This window comes from Cricetulus griseus, chromosome 3 (genome assembly GCF_003668045.3).
Source record: "Cricetulus griseus strain 17A/GY chromosome 3, alternate assembly CriGri-PICRH-1.0, whole genome shotgun sequence".
Lineage (NCBI taxonomy): Eukaryota > Metazoa > Chordata > Mammalia > Rodentia > Cricetidae > Cricetulus > Cricetulus griseus.
This window is the reverse complement of record NC_048596.1, coordinates 220,092,214-220,110,612: the sequence shown is the minus strand read 5'-3', so window position 1 is coordinate 220,110,612 and position 18,399 is coordinate 220,092,214. Positions and strand designations below refer to the sequence as shown.

The 18,399-nt window shown below is 41.6% G+C and overlaps 1 protein-coding gene across 2 annotated transcripts in view; it reads right to left on the bottom strand.

Annotated features, from left to right (window-relative positions):
• Positions 1-16,740, bottom strand: part of Itga8 (integrin subunit alpha 8) — a 181,221-nt gene extending 164,481 nt beyond the window's left edge. For both annotated transcript variants that reach the window (XM_027405229.2, XM_035441486.1), the window contains exons 1-2: positions 16,535-16,740; positions 15,803-15,936 (exon numbers count right to left, since the gene is read on the bottom strand). In XM_027405229.2, the coding sequence (XP_027261030.1) occupies positions 15,803-15,936; positions 16,535-16,740 (340 nt within the window). The remainder of the gene's footprint in view (positions 1-15,802; positions 15,937-16,534) is intronic.
• Positions 16,741-18,399: the final 1,659 nt, after the last annotated feature.

Genomic DNA, 18,399 nt, shown 5'->3' with positions numbered 1-18,399 from the left:
CATGGGCTGGGGTTTATGTCACAGAAAATTAAACTTCTGATAAATTACTCTCAATCCCCCATTAAAAGATGTTAAGGAAGGCTCTGGGGCTCCATTCTTACTGTTGGGAATTTTCAAGGATTTAAATAAATTTCTCAGACTCTTTTCTGTCTCTGATATTCAAGGGATGTTTTTATTCTGATCGAATGATACTTTGTTAACTGCAATTGGTGATTTAACTCATGTATGTATACCCTATGTAAGCAGGTATGTACATGATGTGCAAACACACATGCAGCACGAATGAATTCATACCTTTGCCTAACAGACTGAGTTTCCATGCCCCAGTCTCCATACCAGAGGACATAGGCTTTATCTGATCTCCATGTCTGAGGCTTCCTTTCCATTCCCATAGCTCTCTCCTCTCTCTCTCTCTCTCTCTCTCTCTCTCTCTCTCTCTCTCTCTCTCTCTCTCTCTCTCGCACGCACACACACACACACACACACACACAGAGAGAGAGAGAGAGAGAGAGAGAGAGAGAGAGAGAGCAATCCTTTCTTATTTCCAACTTTTCTAAATTTCCTTAAAACCTGTTTGTAAATGGAGGATGTGAAGGCACGTCTTGGTTCCCCTCACTCTTGTGGTAAAGTAGTGTGGGCTAACTACTGAGATCCTTTCCCAAAACAAAGTAACAAAAAATAAATAAACAAATGACAAAAGTGTGGCAGAATATCCGTTTACACTGTGCAAAGATGTGTCACTGTGATTGGCTTAATCAAGAGCTGAATGGCTTAATAGCTAGGCAGGAGAGAATAAGTGGGATCTCTGGGAGAGAGAGGAACACTGGGAAGAAGAAAGGCAGAATCACCAGAGAGAAGAGGAACAAGTCAGTCATGCAGAATAGAAGAAAGGTAAAAAGCCACGCGATAGAATGTAGATTAATAAAAACAGGCAAATTTAAGTTATAAGAGCTTGTTGGGAACAAGCCTAAGCTAAAGTCTGAGCTTCCATAATTAATAATGTCTCCATGCTGTTATTTGTGAGATGGCAACCCAAAGAAAAATCCAACCACACAAAAGAGCAGATTATGTAGCTCATCATTACAGTGTTTTCCTATTATGCACAAGACTCTAAGTTCTATGCCAATGCCAAATAAATAAATAAGGCAGTAAACTCTCTTCTCAAGCTGAAAAATTGTTAGGTTATTTTAAAAATTTCAAACAGTGATGTGTTTTTTATGAAGCTTCATCCTCCTTGGATCTTAGTGGTGGACACTAAGCAGTGTTGCTGACAATGCCAGAAGCACTTTCTCTGTTATTTGTCAATAGGATTGTTTTATATAGATATATTCCATATCTGGGGGACATGGAAGACCTCGGAAAAATCATCTGTACCTGGTTGAAAGACAATTTGTCATCTTAGAGTTGTATCCGTGATGAGAGGGTCTTTCTTGGGTTCTTTTGTGACAAGGATGGGCCACACAAGTTTTGTTTTTTCTTCCTTCCTTTCTTTCTTCCTTCCTTCCTTTCTTTCTTTCTTTCTTTCTTTCTTTCTTTCTTTCTTTTCTTTCTTTCTTAGTTTTTAAGGTAACTGAATACAGAGTTCTATAACAGGACAACTAAAAGGTCATTAGAATCCAGTTTCCTGGATATACTTTCTTTTCATAATGGGAAACTCATTCAGCCGTTCACAATTTAAGAACAGAAAAATAAATTATTCTGTTCTGAAAATTGTGAAACTTTTAAAATCATTTGTCAAAACCATAATTTCAATGTTTTCCTCCAAACATAACCAGATATTAAGATGCTTAAATGAAACAAATTTGTGCCTTTAGAGCTGAAATAATAAAGTTCATATGTATGGGTTTGGGAAAGCAATAATAAAGATTATATTACAATATTCCTATTATATATTTTCCTGTCCTGAATGAGAACATAATTTTCTATAATTATTTCCATATCTAAATCATCTTCCATACAACAAAAAAGAAAACACTCCCAGCTTCTTGTTTTGAATAACCATAGTAGCTAGTGCTATTTAGAGTTTTGTTTAGCAATAAAAATGAATGAGTTTCCTACATCATATAATGCCATTTGAAATGTTTTTCATTTGTAACTTGACTAAAGTTTTATGTAAAGTTTGTTCTAGAAATACATATGGACTTTTGTTGGGACAATGTAAGCAATTTTGGAAGATGGGAATTCTGCTGATTTATATGGTGCAGCTAGAGGAGTGAGAAATTAGAAATAAAGGAACAAACCAAGGAGCTCCCCAAGAGAAATCATAATCCATCTGTAGAAGATCAGCTTAGAAACAAAGACTAAAGCAACTCCCAAGTGTGGCACATAGGCTGAGGGGCAGAGCTGACTGTGGTTGGACTGGAGTGATGAAACCATCTCTATGTCATTTCCTCTAATTTAAGCTTTCCTTGACCTACAAAATGCACACTTTTCAGTCAAATATTAATCTTTCTGCACCCTAAGTTCTTTTTATTTCTTTGCTGCTAGGGCACATGCACTTGGAATAAAACTTCATGTACTGGTTTTCCACAGGGCTTAAATATTGCATGGACATACTGTCATGTCTGTCTTGTCCATTGTTTTGTGTGATATAAAGCAACCCCATTAACCAAGTTGGGAGTCTGCTGGACTACATCCTTAACAATTATCAACCCCATGGTCAACACTTCCATCCCATCGCCACTTTCTGTTGATTACTTTTCTAGATCTCTCTCAAGTCTCAAATCTCTGCATTTCTTCTGTCTCTGTGGCTTCATACCTCATGGTAGCCACCATGCTCTTCAACTGCAATTGCTGACATGGCTTCCTGGTGGGCTGTTCTTGCTCAAGTTTGTCACCTTCAAATCCATTCTCAACTCAGTAGCAGAGATTTTTCTCTACTGAAAAACCAGTCATATAGAATTGCCAGGGCCATTCTTGTAACTTCCAACCAAAGTGACTTTACTTTAATTCCTTGAATTTTTATACTCATTCTCCCTAAAACCCCTCTTCTAGATTTTCTCTTTCTCTTAGGATTCTCTTTCTCTCAAGGAATTACCTGGGACCACATGCCTTGATTATGGGTGTAGATTTAAAATCAAGAACTTCCAATATAGCTTATGTATCACATTTAGTTGTCAAAGGCACAGTATGTTTCTATTTAACCAATCATTTATTTGCATTAAGTAATGAAAATATCTAATCTAAGTATGGTAGTCCCAGGAAGGTCACTGTCTAATGAAAATATCAATATGACCTCAGAAGAATGCTTTTAAATACAGTATCTGATTGGGTTTCAGATTAAGGGCTGTGTAAACTAGCTTCTCTTGGTAGCCTCTGCTCTACTCTTTGTCCACACTTGCCCCATTAAGTAAGTCATTGTCTTAAAGATCATCTACACATGATTTCCAAATTTAAAATCCCAGGCATCTTGCACAAGGCCTGTGTCTATCCAACAGCCCATTTGCCTTTTATTTGGAGGTCAAATAAGCATCTCAAATTTCACATATCTGGATTCAACTCTTGATATTCCCTCCAAGACAAGCTCCTTCTCCACTGTTCCCAGCCTCTGTCCAGTTACCCTGGGAGCTAAGGTCAAACTTTTCTTTCTTTTTCACACTGTTCATCTGATCCACAATGAGATCCTACTTACTGAAATGTGAAGTCCAGTTCCACCCATCTCTCACCCCTCATGGCTCCTATTCATGTCAAGCTGTATGTCGTTCTTGGACAGTGGTAAGTGGACCTGCCTTATCCCTTGGCTTCTGTTTTGGCTTGGTGATAGTTCATTCTTTATCCAAATTTCAACTTATCCTTTAATAAATATAATTCAAATAATCCTGTTTCCTACCCAAAACTTCCCATTGGTTGTGCAATTCTTGTAGTATAAAACCCAAATCTCAACCCTGACTATTAAAGTACCATATAATTTTAGTGCTGGTTGGGATTCTGGAAGACACAATCCCATCATAATATTAAATGTTTAAATTCTGAAAGATCAAAATCCGTAAGGTATATAGTGCCAAAAATCTAAGATCTCTGAAATCACAATCCTGGAATATTACAGTGCCAAATGTTGAAACCCCCAAACTCTCCAAACCACAATTCCCTCTGAAAGGGAAAGGCAGGAAGGAAAGTCAAGTTCTAGGAAAAGATTTGCATGGTTTGGCTACATGCAGAATGGCTGCATCACGTCAGGCAGAACAAATGCATGGAAGCCTGCTAAGGCATTATTTTGAGTATGTTTCCAGAGGAGAGGACTGTATCCAAATGGCCTGAGGCTTTTAGAAAGACTTTAGAAGGTTCTGGTTCACTTTATGTATTTTTGCTCTTTTGACTCCATGAAATTGCATTAGCACAATGTTGGCTTGTATGCATTGTGAATGTACTTTTAACGTCCATGTTTCCTTAGTAGATGGAGAGATGTCCTTTTGTACATTTGCATTTGTGAAACATACACTATCTACAAGATCTCAGCTTGTTTGGAAACTGTGAGTTCAGTGATGACCCACTGAGGGGTTATTTTTTAACGTTGAGAATTTAAGATTGGACACCTATACAATGTATTTTGTTCCCATCCACTCCCCTGAACCTCCTCCCAGATCCACTGCCCACCAAATCATCTTTCCAACCCCATGTATTGTTCGTTTGTGTGAACAAATGAATACAGTTGGCTCAGGAATCAACTGTGGAAGAGGGAGCAGGAAGACTATATGATCCTGAGGTTATGAAGGACTACTGGGAAACCAGGATTCCCATGAAGTCGTTGATAGATATTAGGAGACATTTTGCTTTAGAGTGTCCATCACAGTATCTGAAATAACCAGTTAAAAGGCTGGCTGCACACAATTATCAACCTTTGTGAGATACATTTGTACATTGTCTTTTTTTTAGTGTGTGTGTGTGTGTGTGTGTGTGTGTGTGTGTGTGTGTGTGTGTGTGTGTGCATATGTGAATAAATATAAACAGAGGCCATGAACCTTCAGGATCCTGTCGCTTAGGGATCATAGTTCAATCTTGCCACCAAAGTCTCTTTGGTCTAATTTTCTTCTCTTTCTCTGACTCCCTTCTCTCTCTAGGCATAGGCTTTTCTCTATTGCCCACATACACTCCCCTCCAGATTTCAACCTGGACAACACTCTAAAATACTTCTCCCTCATAGACTTTAATTAGCTTAGGCCCGTTCTCAAGTATCACACACCCCCACCTCAGTGAAGTCCTGTTGACCACTTGGGTTAAGCAAAACAGCAGCCTCCACATGTCTACAGACCTACAGATCAGTTATAAGTAAGTAATAATGAAGGGGAGCCATGTCTGCGGTAGACTTGACCTGACCTCCTGCTTTTTAATGTGTTCTAATGTAGTAACAGGAGTTCTGCAAAGCAGAAAACAAGAGGCCCAGAAGAGAGCCATGGAGACGCATGTGGCCAACACTGTGAGCTTTAAAAATGGAAAGGGCCACCAGCCAGAGCATGGGGGCAGTGTACAGCCTGGGAAAGTCAATGAAACATCATTTCCCAAGAGCTTCCAGAAGGAACATGGCTGTGCCAACATCTTAATTTTGGCTCAAGGAGACCAGTTTTAGACTTGGATTATCAGAGAAGTATGGCAATTCATATGTGTTGTTTAAAGCTCCTCAGGTGTGTGCTAATTTTCTGTAGTAGTAATAGAAAGCTGATGACCCACCCAGTCTGAAATAATGCCCGGGCACATATACACACATGGCCTTCTCTCTGCTCCTCAGCTTGTCTCTCTTTTCCTTGCACACCCTATAGAGTCAAGGCCAAGGCTCTCTTTGTGACCACATGCCAGCGTCTAAAAGATCTGTTTGTGTAATGTTGCTAAGTTTTATTTAAAGTTCTACTGTTCCCCTTAGATGACAATGTTATTACATATGTTGGAGACAAAAAGTGGTTTCAAGGACAAAAGGTATTATGGTAGGGCTAGGGAGAAGACACGGGCAGCAAAGTACTTGCCTTGCAAAGATAAGAACTCAAGTTCTAAGCCCAGAATCCATGTTTTTTAAAAGACCAGGGAAGATAGTGTACACTTGTAATCTCAGCACTGGGGAAGCAGAGATGGGAGGATCCTTGGGACTTGCCGGTCAGCTATCCTAACAGGCTTGGTGAGTTATAGTCCAGTGAGAGAGCCTGTCTCAAATGTGTGTGTGTCCGGGGAGGGGACAGGAGCACCTGAGAATTAACACTTGGTGTTGACCTTGGGCTAGGATTACAAATAACTTCACTGACCTGAACTTTGAGGGCCCAAACACGGGTGCTCCTGTTGGCAGGGCAAGCATTTGCCAATTGAGATCTCTCTTCGGCCCTGGACCTATATTAATCAGGCAGCCTTTCATTGTACTTCCCTTCCAGTACTCTTAAAAGTTTATATACACTGGTTTGAATTTTTGAACTAACATTAAACTAAAAGTAACTTGTCATATTCATGTTGATCCTTTGTAGACTTCAATTTTATGATTATATCATATTTGGGTAATTCGTGGCCTTAATTTCTTTGGCTATCATATTTAGGCTGTTGAAAGTATTTTGTCTTTATTCCATAAAAGGATGTATGGCCATCTGTCTTAGAATTCTAGAAACATATCCCATTGGGAAGTATAAGAAGGAGAAGCAGTAAGTATCAGAAAATCATTTCTGGAAGATAAGTTGTTCTAGATGGTTATGGAAGAGACCACAATTCAGCCGACTGTGAATTGGAACTTGTATGTGATGAGAAAAAAGGCATTCTGTGCTCTATAGGAAGATAAGCTGGTTAAGCAGGGTGACAAGAGGCTGCCTTAGAATGGAGCCATCTGGCTGAATTTTGAGAGATGACAAAGGAGGCAGCTAAAATGGAACCACAGCCTGGCCATTAGGATTTTCCCTTACTAGACCTGGTGGATGGTGGCTATAGCATGGGTTATATGAATAAATATTGCTGTAGTAATGCTGTGTGCCCTTTTGTCTGGTCTCAGTGTATCCAGGACAACATTGTGGATTGATAAAGAAGCTTTTACAATATCATATGTCAAATACCAGGGATAATGAAAACCCAGCCTTAAATTGCTAAGCAAATGCTGTACAGTGCAATTGCACTCATTTTGTTATCTAAGATACTGTGGTTGGAGTGAGAACTCAGCTTGGTGACTATTGATGAAATCAAATTTCACACTAAAATCTCACAAGCTGGGGAATTGCAGGTTAGGACATCTCAATGAATAGATGTGTTCTTACTCAGCATGTTTGCATTCACAGCTCTCTTAACAAGTACAGTCTGAATATCAACCCTTATTTAAAGAATGATGAAGATGGTCCCACACAGTTGTAATTGTTTACTCTCACTCAGAGGAAATGGCTTTTACTCGTCATTCAAAATATATGTTCTTAGACATCCCAGTTTTATTAGACTAGAAGTTCCCATAGCCTAAAGATCTTAATGCCCATGAGCTCAAGGCAATGACTACAAAACCAAATTTAATCGTATTAAATATGTAACTTTCTTGTTATGTATTGTTTTCAAAACAGGCTTTTTTACCTCTTCATTTTTAAGTTTTTCTGTTACTACTCACAGGAAAATTCACTCTTATGTACCTCTATTGATTTCAACAGTTACATTTATTCACTGCAATAACCACAATGCAAAAAGTCCACCAAGCTGCCCCAACTCCCTCCTGCTGACCCTTTAAAGTCAGATCCTTCCCTTCAGAATGCTCAACAAGCATTTCAAGAGAGACTCAGTTTTGTAATAAACACCTTATCTTTACATAAATAATTCAAGGGGCAAAGGATCACTTTCAGCAATGTTTATGGTCTAGAAATGTCTCTCATTTTTGACAGACCTCTGGGGTGCCACACTTAGCATCAGAGATCCCAGTTCTGGCCTTTCTGCATGGCTGAGATTGAACTGCACCCTCCCCAGACTGCCTGGTGACATTCATCTGAGCTCTTCCCATCTGCATTTCATAACAGCGCAGAACTGGTGAAAGAGGTAGAATGTTTTGAATATAAACCACTTATCAGCAAATCAGTTTTCTTCCCTATCTCAAATCTCCTTATAACATGGTCTACAACTGACATTACTTCTAATCTATTTTAGAATTCATTATGCAGATACACCTCATATGTAGGTACAGATGTTTTTGGTAAGCCTTGCTTAAATTGCATTTTGAAAAATTAGACATTTTTCATTAAATGTACTAAACATGCCTGTTGGTTTAAAGATGAGTGGATGCTGCTTATGAAATCATCATTAGCTTTCTATGTATCTTCCATAAAGATCAGTTTGTGTAACCAGACATCATCAGGTGAGCATGCCTAAGCAGACATGTCCATAGTGTTCCCACGTACCTCATCCTCATCATGGATACAGGACTTTCTGTGCAGGGATCCACATGTACATCTCAGCCAGTCAGTTGGAATGTCAAAGTGAAGTTTTCTTCTTTCAGAATAATCACAAGATGATTTTCAATATTTCTCTCAGAACACTGCATCTGTTGCCTGGAGTATTCTTGCCAAGAACCTGGAAGCCTGTTCCCTCACACAGACTTCCAGCTTCTTGAAAGAATTTTGCAGATTAAGTAACAGGCGCCTAGTGTTCATACTACTCAACTAGCCGTGGAGCAGATCTGTTTCCCATTTCTAGATGGAGTTTCAAGGGCTTCCTCTTTCTAATTGCTTCCTCCCTCTCCCTTGGTTGCTAAGCACTGTGACGTCCACTGCCTCCTCCCTTCTCCTATCAGGACTCAGTTGTGTTTATTGTAGAGAAGTCTAAGCCAATAGAGATTCCTTTAGGAATGGCTGGTGGGTGTCTCTATGAGGCCAGAATATTTGGGCATGGTAGCCACCAGGAGTTGTTTCCAAGAAAAGTAGAGAGTCATCTGAACAAGTCTTGGTGAGTCAAGATTAGCCTATGTCTTATAATATTTCTGCATGTGTATTCATATACATATTTTCTTCCACATATTAATATATACAATTGTTTCTCACATATATTCATCTGTATATACTTATGAGTAGTAAAACCTTACTTATTTATTTATTTGCTGATAGGACTCAAACTCAAGCCCTCATCCGTGTGAAGAAATCACTCTGCCAATCAAATTATATCCCTCATCTCAGTATCATTACTTATCCTCATCAATTTGCTGTGCTAGGGATTGACCCTATGGCTTCTCACATACTTGACTGGCATTCTACCACTAAGTGATAGCTCCACCCTACCTTGGCTTTCTATTTTAAAAATGGGTATCAGTTGTCCAAGCTGGAATTGGACTCATTCTGTAGCCCTTACAGGCTTTGAATTGTTGATATTCCAACCCCAGGCTTCCATGTAGCTGAGATTACAGGTCTGCGCAACACTGTTGGCTCCACTGTGGATCCTTCAAAGGAGTAGGTTATCACTGAGTTGCCTCTCGAATCTTCCTTTCAACTCAACTCCTTGGAGTATGACTTTCTGCTCTTCCTGAGTCCCAGAAGTTCTTTCTTCTGTCATTGGCTTGAGTAGCTCTGACATATATTTTCCTTTCCCTTTGTTGCTGAATAAAATATGATCTCCCCTCATCCCCAGGGATGGGTGCAAGGAAAGGGAGAGGCTGGAAAAGTGAGGCTCCTGTCACCAACATGTTTCCCGCCTCACGCATGAGGAAAGCAGCACAGCCCACACTATCACAAAACAAGCCAGCCCCACTGCCACAGCTGGATGCTGAGAGCTGCCCATGTTGTGGGCTCAGGCAACACAAAAGAAAACAGATCCGACAAAACCAGGGATTTCATGTTCCAAGCCCAACCCCAGCAAAACCCTTGCTGTTCTGGAACTTTGAAATGCCCTAACTGAATTACCTAATATTTTGTTTTCCCCCCTCTTTTGCGCAAAGATACTACATTAAGGCAAATTCTAGGAGTCTTTCTCTGTAGGCTTATGTCAATAGCACCTCCCACTACTTCCTGTTCCCTTTCTCACTCCTGTCTCCAGCTATGAGTGGATCCCAGCAGTCTAACTCTGTACTTACTGCTCTTGTGACAATTGTTACCATATACTAGCACATTCCTCCTCCAAGTGTGTGTCACTTGAGAATCAAAAACTGTCAAATATTTTCAGGATGGTGCTGGGTTACAGTGGTCAACCATTTGCCCTTTCGTGGTCCATGGCTGAAAATGCCTATTTCATTCATCCTATTCATTGCCAGAAGGAGTCTATTCTACTGATCTTTATGTCATCCACACATTGCTGGGCAAAGTGCAGGGGGAAAAATGAGCCTTGGAGCTTCACATGCATGTTGCAGATGTAGGGTTTTATGCTTTGTATGACAGGGCCACAGTTTAGAGGCAAAAGTGAAAGAAATCGATGCAGCAACTAGGAGGAATTCCAGCCCATTGAAGTATGAGGGTAAGACAGAAGGGGGAAGAGAGAAGTGCTTCTTTGGAACTACTTGATTTTGTACAGAGCAGGAAAATTATCTGCTCTTTGCCCCTCCCCCATGGCCATATGCTTCCTTTAAAATCCCTCTTTCTGGACTTGAAAGGACCAGAATTTGATGGTATTAATGTGTTTGAAGTCCCAGGCTATTGGAAACTTCCTCTAGTTTTGTATTTATCACTTGATATAGTAAAAAAAATGAAATCCAAGTTGATGGATAAGGTAAAATTAAAATGACGATCAGTTAACGAAAAGAATTAAGTTAGCAGGTAACTTTTAAAATAAGGCAGTTGATCTTAAGTAAATTGAGGTAAGTCCTAAGACAAACTGGCATAGCTAGCTATTTGAGTGTCTAGCATGAGAACACTTGATTACACCAGCAAAACAGTAAATGATAGACATCCCAAGACTAGGACAAGTGCAAACAGACTTAATTGAAAAATCAGATTTTCTTGGGTGTCTTGCCTTGAGATATAATGAGAAAAGCAGACAGAGTGAAAGACATGAATAGTGGGTAGTGTCAGAGGAATACTGACAACACAGTACTCACGTATGCCTGACACTTTATACACTGTTCCTTGGCTACCACTGTGCTCATGTCCTTAAGTCACAGTCCTTAATATCTTAAGAAAAAGGCATTGTCTTCCTTTATCCAGGAAAACTCAGGAGGTAGCTCACCGGAGACTCAGAGCAAAGATTCAGTGGGAACTTAAATAAACCAGGGACATTACAACCCATAATTTCCACCCAGAACAAGTCTACTTCTAAACCTCTGGCTTCTCCAAAACTCTTGCCAAAATTGCTTGTTAGTTTAGCCTCTTGGAGGAAGAAGACATTTACACTGAGATTTGCAGATCCAGCTGTGATGGGCAGATATGGATGGAGCAAGAGGAAAGGGAAAGCAGGTGCTCGGGGTTTCTTGGGCTCAACAGACCCAGTTATGATCCTGGACTTGCCCTCCAAGAAGACCAGCTTTCTCCCTTTTCTGGAAGGAATTCAGAAAACAGCCTACGGCTGCTACTGTGCCATCATATTGTCTCAGTCATAGTTTGGGGGTTGGTTTCTTGATTCAGGAAATGAGTTTTGCATAGTTGTTTTGTCTAAGAAATTAGGAACAATGAACAGGAGCACGAAGGGGTTGCTATGTAGCAGTCAAAAGTTCATACAACTACAACACTGACCATGAGACCCAGAGTTGGCGATGCCTGTTGCCACCTTTCATCAAGTTCAGGCATCCACAACACTGACCATGAGACCAGAGTTGGAGAAGCCTATTGCCACCTTTCAGCCTGGGTTCTAATACCACCTCTGCTTACACAGTCGGCTCTCAAGTGGAAATCAACTCTAAGGACCCTTCTTTGCATCAAATTATAGCTGCTGTCAATTCCACGCTCCTAGGCCATGTGAATAGAATAACTGAACAAATTAGAAATAGAGTATACGAACCTACTCAGGAGTATACACCCGAGCTTTGGGCTTCTGGCTTCCCACCCAACCCTCCTCCTTATTAAAAACAACAACAAGACAAAACAAACAAAACTGTTTGTGGACTCACAGTACCCCCTCTTGGCTGACACAGGGATTTTTTTTTCTTTCCCAGAAATTTCTATCTTCTCTTTCAGTGAGATCTCTCTTTCACTGGTCACTGAAGTGTTAAGTCCAGCCTGAACCCTTATTACTCCACTGCTTTTGAAAAAATTACTATTCTTGGAGCTGAGGAGACAATTTGGTAGATCATCAGGCACAGGAGAGTACTCCCAGTGCTGGGAGGTAGAGACAGGAAGAGCCCTGGGGCCCTCTGGACAGAGAGGACAGCCAACTCTTGGGGGTCAGAGTTCAGTGAGAGACACTCAGTTATGGAGATAGAGAAAGACTGCAGAAGACACACAGAGTCAGCTCTGGTCTCCAGACATACTCAAACACATGTTCATGTGCATCTAAACACACACACACACACACACACACACACACACACACACACACACACACACACACACACACACACACACACACACACACACACACACAATCTTTTGTAATCATTCCAGGAATATCCATTTTTTGTTCCCCTCAATTCCTTCACTTTGTTCCATTTATGAATTCCCAAATTACTATGGCTATGGCTGAGAAGCACAATAAATGCACATCTCTATTGAGTAAAACCTCTATACATCTAGAGGCTGGGAATGCAGCTCAGTAGCATAGCATTTGCCTAGTACCTGCAAGGCACAGGGTTTGATTACTAACCATCCACATACACAAGCAACAAAACAGAAATCCTGGATACGTTTTCAAAACATAATCCCAATGCCTGAGTGCTGAGACATCCTGCTGTGTCTTAAGAACCATACAGAGAAGCCATGTACCGTTCAACATTCTCCAAGTATCAAAGGTTTTTTTCTAGGTAGTGTTTTCCTACTTACGTAATTGCCAAAATTGTCCTAGCTTCTCCCCTTCTGTTCTGTTGCAAATATAAATTCAGCTACAATATGGGTTAAGTGCATTCCTGTGGGCCATTCTGGAAATCCAAACACAAGCTTTCAGCATTTGGTTGCTGAAGAAAAGTGAACTCAAAGCCCTAAACAATTGCTTTAGAGTGACTGTTGGAAAATATTAACTACTGTAACTTAACATGGAACGTTTTGGCTGGAGAGATCAATTTAAAAGTCAGTTTGATGCCTGGATTCTGTGGCTTTCATCTACTAAATCATGACAAAAGCTGAAATTAGCACTTACAAAGATACCCAGGTATAACTTATCTAGGCAGACATCAATTCTTCTTTTAGCAAATGAAAAAAAAATACTAACTACATCCTGATTTTATGCATTACGGAATGTTCTAGGAAGTTATTAAATTCATTGTATGACTAGAAATAGCTTCTTAGTTAAAAAAAAATTCAAAATTGAAATGGTTCTTTTCTTGAATGCAAATTCAAATAGTGAAATGGTTTGTATCTTTATGTCAAAGTTTGAATTTAAATGACCTTTTAAAAATATAGATTAGTGGCTGAAGAAATGACTGAGAGGCAATGAGGAGGCCTCTGCACTCTAGGGGAGCCCTGGTAGTAGATTAGTATTTTTTCCTGGTGTAAAAAGGGACTTTGACAGCCGATCCCACGTGAAGGGATGCACTCTTGCCCTGGACACATTGGGAAGGGCCTAGACCCAGCCCAGGATGATGTGGTAGACTTTGTGGAGCCCCCATTGATGGCCCTACCCTGCCTGGGGAATGGAGGGTGGATGGGGTGGGGGGTAGGTCAGGGTGGGGGAAGAGGGTGGGGTGAGAGGAGGGAGAGGGAGAGGGAGAAAGGATTGACATGTGAAACAAGCTTGTTCCTAATTTGAACTAATAAAAGGAAAGAAAGGAAGAAAGAAAGAAAGAAAGAAAGAAAGGAAGGAAGGAAGGAAGGAAGGAAGGAAGGAAGGAATGACTGAGAGGTTGACTGCTTGCTATCCTTCCAGAGGACCTGAGTTCAGTTCCCAGCACCCATATCATTTGTCTCACAACCCCCATGACTCCAGCTTCAGATGATCCGACACCTTCTTCTGGCCTCTGTGGGGACCATACACATGTAACATACATAAGAAGATGCACACACAGATAAGTACAAATAAATATTAAAATGCAAATTATTTGGCGTCATATAATTAAAGTGGCTTTAATTGCATGCTTATATGATCAAATCTTAGGCGAAGTTCTTCACGTGTACTTGTGTGTATGGTATACCTGTGTGCACATGTGTCTGCAGATGTGTTTCCCCAAGTGACATATGTGGAAGCCAGAGTTCAAGGTTTTATCCTCCCCAGCCACTCTCTGCCTTATTGTTTGAAGCAAAGACTCTCATGGAATCTGGAGCTCCCTGTTACAGCTGAGATGGACTCATCAGGAATGACCTTGTATCCCTGGGGAGTGGAGGGTGGATGGGGTGGGGGGTAGGTCAGGGGTGGGGGAAGAGGGGTGGGGTGAGAGAAGGGAGAGGCTGCCTACCACCCAGCCAATGCTGAGGTCACAGGGACACCCCAGTCTGCCCAGCTTTGACATTGTGCTATGGATCACAATTCAGGTCCTCATACTTGTGCAGCAAGCATTTTACCCACTGAGCCATCTGCCCAGCCCCAGAAGTTTGTTCTTAAACTAAAGATCAGTAAGGAGCTCAAACTTCATGGTTTTGTTCACAAAAGGTTTCAATTTTCCAGTTGCTAAACTTGAGTGTAAAAAAAAAAAAAAGGCTTCTAAACCTGGCATCAAATAACTGAATTATTTAATGAAATAACAAACAAGATGTCATGCCCATAGATGGGCATGGAAATACACTTTCAAAAATGCCCCTATAAAACATTTTCCTAATTGGTTCATAATTCAAGGTAAGGGTTGCATAATTTTTTCTTTAAAATTATTCCCATATTCCTAGTCCTGGAATTATTTCCTCCCCAATATAAATGATACAAATTAAAGTCACAATTGCATACCACCCAATCAACTTCATCAAAATTCTGTAACAATGGACATTCTATATAAACTCTAGATGCACAGCATCTAGATAACTACAAAACCACAAGAAAAGCAAGAATGACATCATAAAATAGCTGTGCCATGTACAAGGTATTTTAGACAACTGCTCATCAAACCTGTCATTTGATCTGACATATTTGCATTTTTGAAAATCGGTAATTTATTCTATGATAATCTATATTATTTGAATACTAACATTTGGGTGGTAAAAGCTAAAACACCGATGATAATGTTTTCAAAACATTACTTTTAAATTATTTTCTTAGGAACCAAAGAGAAAACAGCAGACGAAACATAACCAGACTGAATTGTTTAAAATGTATTTTCTCTTTAATTAAATAAGAAACATCTGTCTAGGGATTTTGGAAGTGAATGTAATCCATCCACACTCTGCCTGTAGTATTTTGCATTCAATGACCAATAGTTTGAAAGGAAATTCTTTCTTTCTGTAAAGCATTAGAATGGCAAACACCCCAGACTGCAGTCTGGATCTGCTGCAGGGGATGTCTTGCCTCTGGGCTTGGGAACTAGAGAACTACAAATGTTCTGAAGCAAGTGCTTTTCCAAATCTGTATTTGAGGAACGGCCCGATTCTCTCTACAGTCAAGGTAACTCTGGCTGGCCTTGAACTCACAGAGACCCACCTGCCTCTGCCAACTAAACTCTAGGATTAAAGGCATGCGCCCCCAGTCCCTACAAGGTTCTATAACTTTCTATTCCTCCCAAATATCCACTTCCTGTTAATGCTCACCTAGGAACAGCCGGTAAATAGAAGTTACCAGATGCACCCAAACAGTCAGATTTACGTTAGAAGGGCAAAGAGAAGGCAAAGTTGCCGCGGGGAAGGTTCTGGTTCTTTTTAACCAGGGGCCACAAGTGCGGAATAGCATCACTTACTGGTGGTGTCAAACGGTATCTGCTTGCATTGTGTAGATCCCTCTGCGGGCCAGGGACAGTAGTAGACAGCTCCCCCTTCCACGATATCCGGCTGGCTAGTGTTGGCTTTGGGCGCCCCCACCAAAACGCTGGCTCTACAAAAGGGATTGGAGAAAGTCACTCCTCAAGGCTCAGTCCGTAAACCTGTTCAGTCCGTAGCAGCATGCCTACTGGACTGCAGCAGGGATGGGGACACAAACAGATTTACGACGGAAAAGCTGTCAAACTTGATTTCCTCTTTGGAAGACCATGAGCATTAGAATCATGGTTTTGGGAGAGGCTGCTAAGGTTTCTGACTATCTATATGGAGGTAGGTGGAGACTGATGGGGGAAGCAGAGGACAGATCCCAAGTACTTGCAACCTAAGGCGCGTGCACCCTGACCTTAGTTGCTAGGAGCTGTGTTGTGGTCTTTATTTTTTAAATTGAAATCTATTGGGCCCATTCTCTCCTTTGTATGATGCTCCTGTCTTTGAATCCAGACTTATAAGCAAGTGGGGCGTCTCAAAGGTTCACAGGGCTCATCTATCTAGCATGAGCCTTGAGAGAAGTTGGTAGCAGGCAGAAAGCAGAATCTGATCCCGAGTGGCAGTTAGCTGGAATCTCAGACACCCTTTCCTCTGGGGTGCAGGGACCGGCCAGGAGGAACTGGGACAACTGGGGAGCGAGCCACCAACCCAACCCAGAGACTTACGTGCGCGCATCAGGTATGTAGAAGTCCAGGGAGTAGCCGAAGTAGCTGCCCTCGGGGCCAGTGTACACCGTGAGCTTGTCCACGTCCAAGTTGAACGCCAGCGACACGGGGGACCACAGCATCACCAGAGCGGCCGAGATACAACAGAGACGCGCGAACTGAGGCACCCGGTTCCCCGGGGAACCGCGGTGGGTTCCCGCAGACATCGCCCTCCGCCCCGAACGCTGCTCACCCGGGATCAGGAAACGTAGAGTCCGGAGAAAAAGGCTGGATGTTCCCCAGAGGCCGGTGTCTTGGGTGGGTGAGCTCGGCGCGTCCGCAGTGACAGTCCTCGCGTCTTGTGCGGCCCGCCGATCCTGCGGCTCTGGGCTTGCAGCAGCGGATCCCGCGCTCGACCTTCTCCAGCAGCTGGCTAAGGCCGGCGCGCTCTTGGCGCCCTCCAGCGGCGGGTTCCCAAGCTTGAGGTCCAGCACAGGGGCAGACACCGGATGCCTTGGTGAGACCCCTGGGTTTCCACAGCACTTGCCATTTTAAGGACCATTTAAATCTTATGGATGTCACCTCAAGCCATTGTTTCTGAGAAGTAGTTTTCCATATGGAACGAGAGTATACTGGTTTTCCACAATTGCTATGCTCGGATGGACACATAAAAAGTGTATCCCACCTCCAGAAAACAGTGTTTGTGTACCACCTCTACCCTTGAGGAATGTTTAGGAGAATGAGTTTCTTCCTCTGTGAATGGGAGTTTGAAATTTCCAACGCAACAACCCTCCTCCTGTCCTAATCTGCTGACATACTAATAAACCCTGTAGGTTTTCTCCAGTCTTTCTCAAAGGCATCTCAGGTACACTGTATGACTTTTTAGTAAACCTTGATCCTGTGAGGTTATGATGAATAGTTCACAGTTTATGAAAGCAGGGTTTGGAGGTAAAAGCTGGAATCAACAAGAACTCTACCCCAAGAGTATTAATTGCTGATTTCTTGAGGATCATGAAGATGAGGGGAGGAGAGGAGAAATGTGATATAAATTGGCTATGAGGACATAGGTGGGTGATAAAACAGCTGAGGTCACAGAATTTAAGAGTAGGGAAAGAAGTGTGAGATGTGACATATACTTGAAATTCCAATACAGAGGTTTGAGGGCAGAAGAGGTATAGAGGTCTTGAGTTTAAGGAGCATCTGGGGGAGGGTGAAAGACAAGATAAGGGTTCATGATGAGTCTAAAGGCAACTACTGTGATTTTGAAGCCAGCCTTGTCTACAGAGTGAGTTCCAAGACATCCAGGGCTACTACACAGAGAAACCCTATCTCAAAAACCAAAACAAAAGATGACAACTTGTGCAGAATTAGTACCACTCCCTACAACGGGGGTGGGGTGGGGTGGGGTGGGGTGGGGGCGGGAGTAGGGGGCATCAATAGGTTGATACAACTTGGACAGACTAGACAACAATCTCAGCCTACTGAAAAAAATGTATTTTCTTATCCCCTTTCCATTACAACCTGCTCAGCAGAATGATTTCAATTTTGTGTTTCTACTTGTTCCTGTTTTAAAAAATCAAAAGAAGGAAGCTGTCACCAGCTTCCTGGACAATGGTCACATCATCATTCTCAACTCTATTGTCTTTTTCCAGGACTAAAGAGTAGATGGTAGACCAGTTGGCTACTTTCCTTATCTATTCCAAAGTCCATTTGTGTCAGACACAGAGTCTGCTACTTTGGTTAAGTTATTGCCACTAATAAAAGTGAGAGTCCCCAGCATGAGTTTGAATGAATAAGTCACGTGAAGCACACTTATGGAAGTAAGTGCTCAGAGCTGTGGTGGTCACTAAGGCTGGGGAATAATCACAACTTGGTCATTTCCTGAC